General features: G+C 40.0%; 1 protein-coding gene across 1 annotated transcript in view; it reads right to left on the minus strand.

Moving 5' to 3' along the window:
• LOC124143889 (methyltransferase-like protein 27) overlaps positions 1-13,773 on the minus strand; it is a 34,271-nt gene extending 20,498 nt beyond the window's left edge. The window contains exon 1 of the mRNA XM_048393866.1: positions 13,576-13,773. Coding sequence (XP_048249823.1) covers positions 13,576-13,773 — 198 coding nt within the window. The remainder of the gene's footprint in view (positions 1-13,575) is intronic.
• Positions 13,774-17,216: the final 3,443 nt, after the last annotated feature.

The raw sequence follows: 17,216 nt of genomic DNA on the forward strand, positions 1-17,216 counted from the left end.
GGTAAAGTAGACTTGAAAGACATCAATAACCCAACCATTGACATTCTCTGCAATCTGTGTGACAGTTCATGCGCTGGTGAAGACTACATCCCTTTATTGAGACGTATTGACTTGAGAGATGGACCCACCTATGATTTTCATCACTGGTGGTTTGTACCAGTGGTGGTGAAAGACACACACGACATAGAAATCTATATAAAGTGTGCACAAGGAACACAGCATTCATTTCTGAAGGAAGACGTGAATGTGGCACTTGTTCTGCGTCACTATCCCTTTGTGTAATCCTTGTCATGGATCAAAGACTGTATATTCCTGATGTCCAGAAATGGATCAAATTCTTTGAACATAGACATCAACAACAGGCAACTAAATCTATTATGAAAGGTCGCCCCAGGAGAACAATGATTCCCATTCTCTCCTTGCAAAAGCAGCTGGATACTCCCTGTAGTAAAGCAGAGCCTAAAATAGAAGTGACGTCTCAGAATGAAGATGTTGTGAAACGAGCAGAAGCCTCTCAGAAGCGGAGCAAGCATATAAAGAGGCAAGCTGGAGATAAAATCATCACAACAAAGAAAGTCCGTCGGACAGGTCACAACAGTAAAGGTACCTCTTCCATTCTTCAGTTTAAAGACACACCCACCGTTGGAGAACGAGACGTGTTCACTAAACCTTAACGACATGTCAGTGCTCACCGAGAAACAATTTACAGAAGCGCTACCATCTAGTTTACATCCTGTTTTTTTGTAACTGAACGACAATTGTACAACATGTCATCTCCCGATGGACATTGCGCCCGAGATTTATTGGTGAGATCTGAGGTTAATCGTCAAGTCGCTGACGAACGCAGAAGAGGCATATGTATCAGACCCTTTCACAGGGAGGACGCTGTAGTCGGAACTCTGGTTGGTTTACTGATGTTAGCAATCACCATTTTGACCATCGTTAATGCGGTTACTATTTCGAATTGGAAAAATAAAACTTCACAGCAAATAGACAGTGAACTATTTTTTGACGACCCTCCTATTGAACCAACCCTCAGTCTACAGTCTATCAACGCTTCTTCACAGTGCTCGAACACTCAGTTTGTCTTATCCTATTCAACACGAGCTGTCGTTTGTCGTAGCGAAAATCGCACCGTGCTTGACGTCAGACAGTTTCTGAATGAGAAACCAACAATAAAAGGTATAACGCTTACTCAGGGCGAATGGAAAATGATGTTACGTCTGAAACCTTTCATCCGTGCACAAATCAGATCCATGAATGAACGGACAATGAATAAACGAACACTGCCTGACTGATCTCCACGAACAATTTAAAATTATATATTTGGGCTATCAACAATGGGCTTAAAGACGATGAAATGAAGAAAGTACTCGAAGTTTACTACACTCATCAATGAAAACCTGCATGCTATAGAATATAACAGTTGTAGCGATATGTACTCGAATAAAAATACTTTCATCTAATGATAGCAGAAATTGCTTGAACGGTAACGCGAAAGCCGAAGGTCCTAAGGAGCGGAAAACGACACCAATAAAATATCACATCGATACGCTACATGAGGATGGTGTCGATATAAGAGTATGTCATACGTTGAAATATGCTTTGTTTTATAGTTGAACATTCATGTGTTTCTGATTCTCTGTGAACGAGTGTTTACATGAAAAATATACGTTGTGTTTACATGAATAAAATACGCTGTTTATCACGCTCTGATTGTTTTGTCCTCATTGCTTATCGTTCTTAGATATCGTTAGTTTATCTTAACATGTATTTATGCGGAGACGAATATCGCTCTCTCGCAGTTGAATCATGGCTACAGACACAACACATTCCTATACGGAAAAGGCATTAGAAAATTATTATTTTAACCCTCGTAATCCGGGTGCATTCTATGGTCCAATAAAATTCAAACAAGCATTGCAGAAACAGGGAAACAGCAAGTATAAAGTCAAGAAAATAAGACAATTTTTGAATGACAAAGATGCTTATTCGCTGCATAAGCCGGTGAAATATAGGTTTCCACGTTTGAGAGTTCGGGTGAACAGCCGAGATGAAATGTGGGATATTGACTTGGCAGATGTGAGTCGTTATGCTAAGAAAAATGATGAAATACGATAATTACTAATCGTTATTGATATCCTCTCTAGGTATTTGTGGGTTGTCCCATTACTGAATACAAAGACTATGACGGTCACCAAGGGGTTGAGAACAATCTTCAAAGAGGGTCGATTTCTGATAAAAATTCGCGTTGACAAGGGCAAGGAATTTTCTGGAGAGTTTAGAATGTATGTGTCTAATCAAAACATAAAGCTGATTGTGACTCAAAACGAAGATATAAAGGCTAATTATGCCGAGAGAGTCATTAGGACGTTGAGAACGCTCATGTCTAGATATATGACACACAACAACTCTGAAAAATATATTGATGTGTTACAAGATTTAGTGTATAACTATAATCATAGTCAACATAGAAGCCTCGGACATTGGGCCCCTGCTGATGTGACCAAGACAAATGAACTCAAAGTGTGGAAGCACTTGTACGTTAGACCCATGCTGATACATGTAAAAAGCAAGAAGCCTTTCCATAAATTTGAGTATAAGGTGGGTGATATTGTACGTGTAAGTTATTTGAGAAGAACCTTTAGCAAAGAACACAACCTACGCTGGACTGAAGAATTATTCAAAATTGCTTCGCGAACACGACAGGGTATACCTATCTACACGTAGCCAGACCATCGTAAGCGATTTAACAAAGCCTTGGGGTAGAGACTCAAGATCCTGACTGAAGTATATATATACTACGCGCGGACCTCAGAGCGGATAATCTCTCGTGGACAGCCGGCGAATGCAATAGTTTTGTTGATTTTATTTCCATCTCAAAAAGCGTATTTTGTTACAATGTTAATAATCGTTCACACATCAAGAACCAGTCACTGTGTACCACAAATACCTAAGAAATCAGCCAGGAAGAGTGGAACACGGAGACACACATTTATGTCCACAGCGACCCAGCCTGTCGTGTCGCACACGTTCGTTTGACTAATACATATTTAAACATACAATCGATTTGTTTACCGAATAACACGATAGCGCCGCTCCAGTGAATATCACGCTCTACTCAACATTTAGTGTTTAACATGCATTAATTCCCCGGAGCAGCTAGAAACTAATTAATGCACATCCAAATGTTTACAATAGTAATCAAATTAATGATAAAAATAATAATTTGTTGAGTGTTCTGTACTGCTGGACGATACAGAAATGAGTGTCAATATCAAATCGGCACAGCCCCTGTTTGACGAGTTTGGGAGACAATATGAGTTACTGAGTTTTGAATTTTCTGCAATGTAGTAATTCAGAGATTTAAAAAAATATGAATTGTAGTACTTTGACATACGAGTGTTTGTATGAGAAACTTGGCTGTCTGATTGCCCAGGATTTTGCTGCTGGTGTAAAAGTGAAGACAAATATAAGCAATACCATATTTATAAGAAATCTTGGCCAAAAGCGACTGTACGATTCCGACTATACCATGAGCATGTGTTCATGAATCACTTATAAATATTCGTCATGCCAGATGTTCGCGATAAGGTGAGCATATCCTGCCTGAACCTGTCGCATAAGCCACAAACACATGCACAATCAATAAATATAAATGACAAAACCCTTTCCATATTCAATGGAAATCTCTGTAGATTGTAGGATCCCGAGTATATCATGAACACGTGTTTATGAATCACTATCAAATAGTAATGATACCAGGTGTTCGTGAAAGGTGAGCATATCCAGCCCCAACGGTGGCACCCGTCACAAACACATGTAGAGGCAAGTCAATTGTTTATCTAAAAAAAAGCATAAGAACACATGGTACAAGTCGAAATAGGGAACTGCATCGGACATCATTTTTGTCACTTAACGTCGAATTTGGAAATGTCCTTCACATGTCTCCAATAAAACGTTTTGAAAGCTTTACTGGGGACTTGAATGTTGTAACTTTAATCAAACAAATTCTGAGCAAGAGTCGCCCTTTGACATCTTGGTAGGAAGAGCATGCCCGATTGTATCTCAAGAGTTGTAAAACGTAAACACCGAAGGCTGGAGCTGCTGGAATATTGTTCGACATGAAGGGGAAGTTGACTATTGGAAAGTTGAAGTCATCCCTTTGTCATACAGTCTTCTGGAGAATCTGAATCGTTATGCATAAATCTAAATCTGAAACAAATGAGGCGGACACACTGGCCTCCTATATTTCTAGTTCAGATAGGTTAATCAGTGGAAGGGAATTGGCTATTGGATGGTTATTGAACGATATCAGATCATCAATGTACCTGAAGCTTAAGTTAAACTTCTTGGCCAAATTAACATGTTTTGACTTTGCCAATCCGTGTAGACATTCCGATTCATATGCATACAAAAACAGATCCACAAGAATGTGAACACAATTGGTGCCCATGGGGATTCCGCCTCCTTGCCAAAATACCTTATCCCCAAATTTTACATTAATGTTATCAAGTCCAGCATTTCACATATTGTTTCCTCAGTAATCTTCAGATAGCATTTGCTTTCAATTTTGAAAAATTTACCTGAACCTCTGATTATGGGTACGTAACTGCATCAGTGTTCATCATTTTTGTAACAAAAGACCATTGAATCAAGGACTAAAGTGTGTCACGTGGGATAGTGGTGTACAAAGTTGAAAAATCAAATGTTTGTAAAGAATAGAATGTCAAGTCAATTGTTCACCTGAAAAAAACGGAACATTTGCAACAAGTTAAAAAAGGGAACTGATCTGACATGATTATTTTCTTTGATGCAACAAATTTTGAAATGTCCTCCGCATTTTTACCGTAAAACGATTGTGAAAGCTTTGCTGGCGACCGATTTAAGTTTGATCAAGCAACTTTTGAACAAGAGTCGTACGGCGTTCTTTGAAATCACTTTGAAATCTTGGTGGAAAGAAACATGATTTGCAGAGATAGTTGCCATATTCCTAGTGACAATTTGGAAGGAAAGAAAAGTTTCACGCTGCAGCAGAGACTTTGACATCACCGTTTACAAATTTGATAGAACAGCCAGATAGAATCTTCAGGGGTAGTTGTCTTGATCCTATTGTGGGTAACTTGATTTTGTTATCATTCAACTTGAGATAGTTAACATACACCTACAGCTCTATCGTATTTGGTAAAGACACCCAATATATATTCATGTATTAGTCACACGAATGTGCAACGTGACAGGCTGCCGTCGTTGTGGTGTTTTCTGTGTGACTCATTGTTCGAGTCTTCTACTATCAAGGTAAGCAGCTGTATTACTTCTCTGTAATAATGTGGATGTGTGTGTGTTTGTTTTGTGTGTGTGTGTTTGTGTGTGTTATATCGTGTGTGTGTGTGTGTGTGTTACAACGTGTGTGTGTGTGTGTGTTACAACGTGTGTGTGTGTTACAACGTGTGTGTGTGTTACAACGTGTGTGTGTCTGTGTTACAACGTGTGTGTGTGTGTTACAACGTGTGTGTGTGCGTGTGTTACAACGTGTGTGTGTGTTACAACGTGTGTGTGTCTGTGTTACAACGTGTGTGTGTGTTTCATGTCGTTTCTGTGAAGATGTACACACTCCACCTGAGGTATCACAGGCCACCCTCCCTTCTACCTTGAGACAAACTCCCTCCCTGGCACAGTCCACACTCATGATGTAACAGTCCACACAAGGCCACATCCATGGTGTAATAAAAATAAAGTTAACTAATTATCATTAATAAATCTTTTAGATGTAACAGTTATTGTTGTTGGGTTTTTATTTAAAGGAAGGAAAGGAGAAACAAATGCATAAAGCATTATGTTTTTTTAATATTTTTTTCATTTCAAAATTAAAACAGAAAAGAAAAGAAAAAAAATTCTCCTTTCCTTCCTTCATGGTTTTTTCATCAAGTATGAACTAGTGACTTCAGTGAGCACTGAGAGTTTTATCAACCCAGTTGGATTCTGTGTCCCAGTCATAACAGTATGTGAAAAGAGTTATGTAGACACACACAAAAATTGTTCCAAGTTCATAGTCAGTAACCAATATTGGGTGAGGTTTATCAAGCCAGCTGGATTTGATGTCTCAGTCATAAACAGTGTGTGGTAGAGTTTTTCTTTAACTGCACTCAAAATGACCTAAGATCATAGTCAGTAACCAATACCTTGTGCCCAGCGAACTGTCAAGTGTCCTGTTCCACTGACCTAGTCATCTATTATTGCTACTGGTGAAGTGTACTGTAACTGTGTCAATGATTTTATCACTGAAGTGTATCTCATGTCATCACTGAATGCCATTCAGTAATTGCTTCTTTTACCGCTTCAGTGATTCTCGAACTCCTACACGGATTTCTAATGTTTCTGGTTCAGTGATTTCAATTGTTTCCGCTTCAGTGACCGCAAGGCGCAAGGCAAAACTCAATCCCCTATATTTTCAACTACTCATATCCTTAAGGCACTGTAGCCTGATAACAATGGTGCAAATGCATCGATGCTAACCGGGTAAATTCACAGCGAGAGGATGTTACACGTGGCAAATATTTCAGCCCTTGGGATATGAGAGTGCGACTGTAAATTGGCTTTATAATGTTTGATATTTTGTTTGTGGTTTATCGCAGCACCAAGCACTATTCCTTCTATATGATGGCGGTCTGTAAATAATCGAGGCTGGATCTGACAATCCAGTGATTGACATCATGAGCATCAATCTACGCAATTGGGATACAATGACATGCATCAACCAAGTCAGTGAGCCTGACAACCTGATACCGTTAGTCGCCTTTTACGACAAGGATAGTCGCCTTTTACAGCAAGCATGGGTTGCTGAAGACCTATTCTAGCCCGGATCTTCACGGGTCCGCCTCTTACGATAAGCATTGGTTGATGAAGACCAGTTCTAACCCGAATCTTCAGAGTGGATAGTTGGATGCGAGAAGAGAGTGTAATATTATCTCACTGTAATAATTTCCCATTGCCATGGTAACAGGCATTAATGTAATGCACCACTGCAATTTGTAAAGTAGTTTCTCAGAAGTCCAAGTCTTAAAGACAATGAGCCCCGGGCGAGACACCGTTACGGAACGTGAATGCCATATTCCAGTTTAATGAGGTTATAGCTTTCGTGGAGCAAGCCATACCTCTCATGTTTAAATGGTCACAACCGTATTGTACATATTACTCCCAAAAAGGTATCGCCTATATCCAGGTTAGAGTGTATTAAAGCAGTGTGTTACACACTACACTACAATATTTACTTAAGTAGTCGGCAACGTCCCTCTATGCGTACAACTAGTATTCGTAAAACATTTGAGACTGAAACAATTGTTCGTATAAAGTATAAACAACCCCGTCACGATCCGGGTTAGAACTGGTCTACTGCAACCCCTGCGTATCGTAAGATGCGACTAACGGAACAGGTGGTCAGGCTCGCTGACTTGGTTGATGCATGGCATCGTATCCCAGTTATGTAGATCGATGTTCATGTTGTCAATCACTGGATTGTCTGGTCCAATTAGATAAGACTAAGGCTTCAGCAAAACAACACATCTGTGTGCGTGCGTGCGTGCGTGCGTGCGTTCGTGCGTGCGTGCGTGTGTGTGTAAGAGCATGCAACATCTTGTGGTATAGATGAGTTGCAGCAGACTTGCTGTTCTGTCTCCGGACGCGTATGCGCATCGAACGTGCGGCAAAAGAACAAGAGCTGTCAAACTACGCGCTGCCGTATATACGTTCCGTGTTTACACAGTTATTACGAGTGTATACTACAAACATGTTTGTTCTAGAGACAAGCTTCGTTACTAAGAAAAACTAAATTTACTTGGATTTTCGCTAGATTGGGAACCGTATATAATTAATAAGCACTCGATTGACGACGTTTCCTAGTAGCCAAACTTTGGGTATGGCGCCCTGTACACCTATCTCATAGATTCGCGAGGTTCTTTGAGTTCGCAATGTTTTCGTTCACTTGAGGGCTATACTTTGTTTGAAAATGGATGGGTTTACACGTGACTCACCAGGTACATCTCTTCACATACCAAGTGCATAAATAGGTAAGTCATCAAAGTGAATATTTTAGTTGTTTAATTATCTGAACAAGCAATATATATATTTACGGCCGTGGCAACTAGTTCCGTGCGGAACCTTAGTATGTGTTTTCCATGGGCAGTGTATTCTTGATCCACAGTTTCTAAATGTGTAAACAGGAGTAAATGTCATTTAGAAGCTGCTGAATATCTAATATAAAGGCAACCAATTGCATGAATGTCTGTGACATTTTTTTAAAAATGTTGATTAAATTTGTTTTTTTTCAGGCCAGATCCCAATCTGTGACAGAGAAGCCCCATGAAGCATGGATGGGTCTTCATTAGTGTGGCAGGATGGAGTGTGCACACTGCACATGCATTGCAGGGTCTGAGGACATATATTTTAATATATTTCCATAAATAAGTGTTCTTTCAAATATGATCACCTGTTGAAGTAAATAAATACCATTGTACTGAGTTTTTATATATATCAGAAAAGAAACGTACAATTATTTGTTCACAATATTGTTAAGAGTTTGTTTAAATTCAGCTTGGGTGAAGTTTCTCATGTTACTGGTATCATATTAACAGTGGAGGCCTATGTGCGATTTGAGTGCAATAAAGTTTCCTGTACATCCATGCCCTGTTCCTGGAATCTCTCTCTCTCTCTCACACACATTTACTCTCTCACACTCTCGCACACTCACTCACTCACATTTACTCTCTCTCTCACACACACACATGCTCACACACATTTACTCTCTCACACACACTCTCTCTCTCACTCGCTCTCACTCTCTCACACTCACTCACTCACTCACACATTTACTCTCTCTCTCCCTCTCTCTCCCTCTCACACACTATCACTCACTCACTCACACATTTACTCTCTCTCTCACACACATACTCACACACATTTACTCTCTCACATACACTCACTCTCTCTTTCACTCTCTCTCTCTCTCACACACACACACCACACGTCGCTGTATAAGTGCAATAATTTCACTTCACCTCACCTCGTTCTATACTAGATAGATGAAGTGACATGGATCCCACCACAGATCAAACAGTCATCAACGACAAAGTTCTCTTGAAACCAGAAGTGAAAGACATTCTATCTAATATAGATATGACAGAAGAAAAAAGTGACTCTGATATTGATAATGCTGATGATGAAACGAGTGACCAATGGTATGTGTCTGTCATGTGTCAGAGAACGCAAAATGTATCTCCGCATAAATACTTGGTTAGAGTGACCAATCAAACACTGGTTCTAATTCCAACATTTTTACAACGCCTTGAATTGAAGTACCATTCTCAGACAATAATCATTTTCCCAAAATGTGCCACAATATTTCAAACTTCAGGAACCAACAACTATTTCCTTTCAAATCACTACTTCATCCAGGTTGTTCAATTACATAGGAAGGTTTTTGCAGAACGCGGACTTGGCAGCTCATGATGTAAATTCCACTACTTGTGGCTGCCAAGACTCCTACTGCTACCAACCTCTAGGTCAAATAATCGCAGAAGAGTTCTCAATTGTTGACGATAACAACCTTCGTCAGTTATTCAAATGTGAACCAAAATACCGTGAGCAGCCTCCTACCAATTGGGATCACAACCTTAAAATCATTATGGATGCTGTCGAAGCATGTGCTAATAAACGGGCCACATGAGAAGAGGGACCTGTTGAATGACTTTCAGAGTGGGTTAAGTCAGTGTGTGATGTTATCATTGGTAGAATGCACGGAATTGGAGAAACCCATTCCCTCCCAGCCAACTGCCATCTACAGTGTGGCTGCCCTACATGAAACGGTGTGTAGTTGTTCCCGCTGACTAGGCCTCAAGTAGCGTAACCATTTTATGTAAGCATCACTACATAAATTGTTGATCAAAGAACCAGGTTCAATTCTGTAAAAACAGTTTATTGTTTTAACTTTCGTCCCCACTATTCCACGTGACAAAACCTTATTCCTTGATCCATGGGGCTTTTGTTACAAAACGTGGTGACCATAGATACAGTTACATATCTATCTTCAGAGGTTCAGATCTATTTGTCTCAAATGAAAGCAAATGCCATCTAAAGTTTACTGAGAAAACACTTTGTAAAATGCTGGACTTCACTGATAACATCTATGTAAAATGTAGGGTTAAGACAATTAGGCAAGAAGTAGTCATCCCCATGGGCACCTGTTATGCTCCCGTTCTTGCAGATCTGTTTCTTTATGGATATGAATCGGAATTTCTGCTCGGAATGGTAAAGTCAACACAAGGTTATTTGGCCAAGAGGTTTAACATAAGCTTGACCAGTATTCCACGAAACATACTTCATTCCTTGATCCACGGGGCTTGTGTTACAAACGTGGTGACCACAGATACAGTTACATCTTCAGAGATTAAGGACACTTTGTCAAAAGTAAAATCAAATGCCATCTGGAGTTTACTTAGAAAACAATATGTGAAAGCTGGACTTCCTCACTGATAACATCTTTGTAAAATTTTGGGGTAAGTAATTTAGGCAAGAAGTAGGCATCACCATGGGCACCACGTGTGTTCTTCTTGGGGATCTGATCCTTTATGCATATGAACTGGAATTTCTGCTGGGATTGGCAAAGTCAAAACAAGCTAATTATTTGGCCAAGAAGTTTAACTTAAGCTTCAGGTATATCGATGATCTGATATCGTTCAATACTAGGCACCCCCATTGGCACCTATTCTATGGTAATTTATTATTTTAGTTTGTGCATGGACAAAAAATTACGCTAGCCATATCGTCAGGTAGGGCTACCTACTTAAAGTACTGTCGGAAATGCTAGAAAACTGCTTTTCTGGCTTCATTTAATAATTGCGAGTCACAGGACTAAAAAGAGCAAATATCAAAATAATGCGAATTGACCTAATCTAGCCTGTCATAACTGGCATTGTGATTACCCTTAAAATGTACTTTTACAGGTAAAATGATGATCAACTATGAAAATATTCGTGTGTTGTCATGCATGTATGAAATGGCCTATAACCTGAGGTAATTACCTAACACCTGTCCCGAGGTGATGACCTCTCACCGTCCCGTGCATTCTCCCAGGTGCAAATGTCACCGAGTTGGGGGTGGTCTCAAAATATTGCTATTATTGTACTTAACTGACATGCATTGATGGGGTAGCAATTTAGGATATGTACTGCATTATATTTGCTGGAATCATGATAGACTAGTAAAGAGCTACGAAACGGGATGAGTATTAGAAGGTTGCGGTTTTGGAATCCAGAAGTATTTGTTGTTCTACAGATGGTTTCTTGAGGTAGCATTTATCTCCGCTGATGACGTATATGAATCTGTACTTTTGAATGTTGTGCTATGTCTTGCTACGAACCCGTTATACTTAGCCAAGGGTTGAGCTCAAAATGTCTGACTGGCGTACATAAGACAACGTGACCGTGTTGTGCCGCCAGCACACATGTCTAGTACTTTACTGGTTTCTTATTCAGCCGAATTTTCCCCATGAGTTGAACTGTTGTCTGAAGTCGACAATGTCATATATTCCTGTTTGGTCGCCTTCAGACTACTCATGGTTTGGGCGACAGTATCTGATTCCCTGACGTTATATTAACTGGCGTTTTCCATGACAATGACACTGACGTTGTTTAAAATGGGCAATAGCTCAAGTTCCAACAAGTCTATGAACACATCACCTCCTATAATTTCCTTATGAAAATTATTAAATTATCTTGACGCCTTGACTGTGATAGTTATGAATGGTTCGGAGAAAATGTGACCTAATAGACAGGATGGAATATTTTCGCCTGTAAAGTGCTCGGTCGTCGCCACGCGCAGTGTATTGAAATCCCATCTCTTGGAGAGTAATAGTCAGTGCAGTCCGGGAAACATTAATTGTATCTTTAATTTCTCCCAAATTCTACTACAAGTCAGGGTTACCTTCTGCTCATAAAGCTTGTACACTATACGCCTAATCACCCTGTATCAAAGCTGTCTAATATCCTTTTACGTCCCAGTTTTGTTTTTGAGACCACCCCTATACCTGTTTTGTTTTCTTATCATACCGTAGACTTGATCCTATGAATTGAAAACCCCATAGCTTTGACTGTTCGGTAATTCATCTAAATTAATAAATGGTTTCCCTCTATCTCTCTAAAGTGTAAAGAACTTGTATACATTTCCCAGTACAGACTCCAAATCGTGTACCTTGGTTATGGCTATGCAAGTGTAATGTAACATGCATCATGGGAGCAATGTTAACAAAACAAACGCAACGTCATTTTGTCATTTTAGAAGATGCACATCTAGAATTTTCTCAAAATGACTTTTGTGTGTGGATTAGATGTTTTATGAAGACTACATTATTATCATTATAACGGAGTCACGTGCGCATATTTCTATAGTCCGTTTCAGACTGCCATCATTGGACTTTGAATAAATGTGAACTTCCTGTTTTCGTTCGAATTTGTCTCCTGTAAACTTGTCGATAGGACTCCTTGTGAATGAAATACTTCAAACCACAGGTAGGGCGATCGGTAGTTACTCGATATTTCAATAACAACAGTCTGTGAAAAATTATATCCTTTTTTAACCTGGCAAAAAACAGTTTTCTAGCATTTCCGACAGTACTTTAGGATAGGAATTCAACATAATGTCTTTAAATAAGCAGAGTGGCGATATTTGGCAAGAGGTACGTTTCGTGCCACGTCACAGCATACACTGTTCACTTCCTTGCTTAAACCGTCTCACATGTTTACCCAGTTGTTTCTGCTCTGCGGGTGGTGAACGTCTGCTCGACTGTGTCCCAATCAATGTCACTGCTTTGCTATACATGTAATATTGTTCAGCACATACATGTATGAAATATAAAATGTCAACGCCAGAGAATAACCACTCTCGATTATCCTCCGAAACAGATTCCACTGGGCAGTGAAATAGCGGTAACAATTGATCACCGAAAATCAGTGATGACCCCAGGTGTTCGCGAAAAGGAGGAAAACCTCCACCGTTGTTATACTCCCTTTCGACATTTGACTTCACAAACACCATTTAAGTACAAACCATTTCGTTCGTGGTCTATGGGATAGAGTGAATGCCCGGAGGTTCGATCTCCGGCCACGTCATTGCAAAAGACGGTTAAAGATGCTATTTGTGTTACCCTGCCTATACCGCTCGGCATTAAGAGTATACAAAGACTCATTCATGGGTTTTCCTGAGAAAACTGCGACATGGTACGTCAGTTGGCTATATTAGTATTCTAATATATTCTTGACGTCAAACATTGACCTCTTCTTATGACTGAGGAAAGAGTTTAATGACTTTTATTAAAAGTACTTCTAGGAACAAAATATTTCCTTTATGTTAAAATTCCATGTAAAAAGTTTCAACCTGGAACCATATTAAAACTGACTTTACAGTCCATATGAACTCACTTAAGTCTTGTATACGGGCCTGCAACCTAAAGATGTATGACCTGAAAGTATTGCTGTAGGTGGCAAAGGGTATCGCCAGCTGAAACTATATCACATGCGTTCTCACCTTCTCGTACTTCAGACTGTCATCCACCCAGTTGGAATAAAACTCAGTAGCTTCAGATGGTGTTATTCCCTTTCTGAAGGCATTATCTACTTCTCTGTTTGCCTCCACATCATCTTCATCCCAGACATGGAGACCATCAGTGTGGATGGGGGTTTCACACATCGCATCAGATGCCAGACGCAGGCGCTCTCTCTCCATTTTAACTGCTGACATTCACTTATGGGGTTTTATAGGAAGATGAAAACGACTCGTCTTTGTCATTGGTTCACATATTAAATATCGTTTTCAATGTTTGATTTTCTCCTGCCAAATCCAATATAGTTAGCGTTATTCCCATTTTTTCCAATTGCTTGACAAGGTGTGTTTCAATGCACCAGTGCCACTGACATTTGATATGATCAATGTGTATCACATAGCTCGAAGCCCGGCAACAGCGAGAGGATTGTTACATGCAGTGAATAATTTTTGCCCCAGTGGTTGACATCATGAACATCAATCTACGCAATAGGGATACGATAACATGCATCAACCAGTTCTATCCCGAATATTCAGAGTGGATTGTTTGGTGTGGGAGGATAGTGTGTAATATTATCTCACAGTAATAATTTCCCATTGCCATGGTAACAGGCATTAATGTAATGCATCACTGCAATTTGTAAATTAGTTTCTCCTCAGAGGTACCAGTCTTTAAGTCAATGAGCCCGGGCGAGGCTCAGTGGTTGATATCAGCAACGTCCAGCGCCGTCTGGTGCGATAACATTCAATCAACCAACTCACCAAGTCAGACCACCCGATTCAATTACGAGGCAAGCAATAGAGTCTTGGGAACCGAATATAATGGTAAGCTTAAAACCTGCTAAAAACAATAAAACAAATCGCAAATATCTCAGATAAAGAAAATACCACTAAATCATATGTAGAACATATAACAACAACAGCTGCACGAACAAATACAGAAGTGCTACAATACACATTGTTCTTATGTCATGTCCGAGCAGCAATGTGCACGACAATGTGTTTGAAATATTACTGCAAAATGTGATATAAGGGTGTTAGTTAAATCCATAATTCCATTGCACTTTAAAGTGATAGCTGCATTGATTACTTTGGAAATCTAAACACCTACATGTATATTTGCTCCAAGCAGGACACTGTATATGATCCGTGTACTCTCTATTTAAAACATAAATCGACATTGACACACGTATGACAAAAGACACATGTTCAAACGGAATTAAAGGTCAGTGTCATGCATGTGATAAAATATAGATTTATTTTGAATGATCAAAGCAGGTCCTATTGTAACAGCTTGTGGTATAACAAACAGAGCTTGACTCTTCATTACACAAGCACAAAAATATGTTATTAATACTGACAATTCGCGACAAAATTGTTAAATTGGTTTTTCTGAAGTTGTAAACCAGGTTGTTTATAGTTTTCTCATCATCTAAATAGGTCATAGGTAACATTATGTAACCAAACATTAAACATATTGTTCCAAGTCTTTAAGGCAGATGCAAATGACTCAAAAATATTTTTACCAGTTATTTCTATATCGTTCTGAAATGTGTCGCCATAGGCGAGGTCGGCTATTACATATATTCTCAAATCATACGGTGTGAGTTCGAGCCCCGCTTGTGACGCCGGATGTCCAACAAAATTTGAAGAGAAGAGCGACAAAACCCATTACATAATCATGACAAACCTTTAGTAGTTGAAGCGTTCACTCGTCACACCGGGTGCGATTCACGACACGGGTACAATGTGTTAAGCCCTTTTGTGGTGTCCCTCGACTTGATATATTGCTGGAAAAACAGCGGCGTAAACCCAGCCAGACTCACTTACTCACTCACTCAATCATAACATATCGTCCTTTGAACGATTCAGACGAAACCACTCCTTGAGTGTCAAATTGAAAACCAGTTCCGTCAATTCCAAATGTACATTAATTAAAATGTGGGTTCAAGATATGCAGTTACGAATAACAACCAACCAACTATCCTTTTTTAAAAAGTAATGGATCGATAAACAATAGAGTGTCGTCACAGATGTGTTTTAATGCCATGTACGGCATTTACAACTTTGCAACATACAAAAGTGGCTGGCTTATATAAAGTCCATGTTATAACAGTCACAAAACAAATGAGTTTGCGTTCTGTGTTGTCCGGCAAAGAGAACCAAAACCTAGACTTTGGGGATAAAGTTTTTTTATTGCTGGATTTGTTTAAGTACACATTCTAGGTTATGAATCTGACTGATGACACACATGATGTAATAACAATCATCATCTGACAACAAAGCTCTGATCACGCGAATTAGAAAGGAAGATATGCAAGTTCCCAATGACTATGAGCCTGTCATTACTCGCTACCATGGTCCCGAGAAGCCACCAAGGCCTGAAATTGCAAGACTGAAGTCACCACTGCTTTTGAAGGTATTATGCCAACGTGTTGTGTCATCAAATGAAGCTAAGAAGGACTTCTGTTCCTAAAGGATGCAGTTACAACGGACCAGTGCCTAGAATTCAATGTCGGGAAAATGGTGGAACCTTGAAACCAAGCACCTATGCTATGTACCCACCATTTATAGACATGACTCCATCACACCCTGATACTATGATGACTTCCTTAGTTGAGGCTCAGTGTCAGACTCAAATGACAGGTCAAGAGATCACAGTATTCACCTGTGATCAACAACTTGAGTTGCCCTTCATGTGATGTGGGTGTATCCAGATAGATTCTCACATGGCAGGGAATAGCAACAAATACCAGCAGTAGTGTTCATCACATAAAGGTATAAACAATCTTACCTCCCCGGACATGGAGTCACCTGTTCCAGAGTCCACTGCTATTGACATTGGAGCTTCTGTTTCCAAAAATGAACCTATTGTTCTAGACCTACTTGCAGCACATGCATTGAGTGGATGTGATACAACAGCATCATGTCTGGGGATTGTTAAAGGAAAAGTGTTTAAGGCATTAAAAGATGGTCACTCTCTTTCACTGCTTGGAGATCCTACAGCAGATTTACATGGAATCTCTTTACAAGCAGCTCAATTCATTCCAGTCTGCTATGGCAAATCGAACTGCACATCTGTCATAGAAGCTCGCTTACAAGTTTGGGCAAGCATTGCTGGAAGAGGCTGTTCTCAAATTCCTCAGCTCTCAACTTTACCGCCAACAGATGAAGCCTTTTTGGAAAAGGTGAAGCAGGCACATCTCCAAACCAGTGTGTGGAAGACGGCTTTACAGCCAGACCCTCCTGTGTTGGCTCCAACCCAGTTTGTTTCCATAAAGACATTACATCAAAGTGCCTACTTACAGTTACTGCACCTGAAAGTGTTTCTCTAGCACCACAATATATTTTGAAACTTGTGAAGTGCACATTTGGTAGTGACACATCGTGTAGGACAAATCGATGTGGTTGCAGTTACCTTCCATAGTATTCTGCTCCTGTAGCTCCAGGGGGACACGGGTGGCCCAGTCGTCCAAGGTGCCGCGATTCGCTGTGCAGAGTTGCGTCCCTCAGGCACGCCAGAAACCTATGAGTGTATGTTTGAATCCCAGTTCGCCACGATTGTGTTTCTAGGTTTGTCAGCACCATGCCCTTGCTCGTGGGTTTCACCGAAGTGGTAAACGTAT

This window comes from Haliotis rufescens, unplaced genomic scaffold (assembly GCF_023055435.1).
Source record: "Haliotis rufescens isolate VD_foot unplaced genomic scaffold, xgHalRufe1.0.p SCAF_12, whole genome shotgun sequence".
Classification (NCBI taxonomy): Eukaryota; Metazoa; Mollusca; class Gastropoda; order Lepetellida; family Haliotidae; genus Haliotis; species Haliotis rufescens.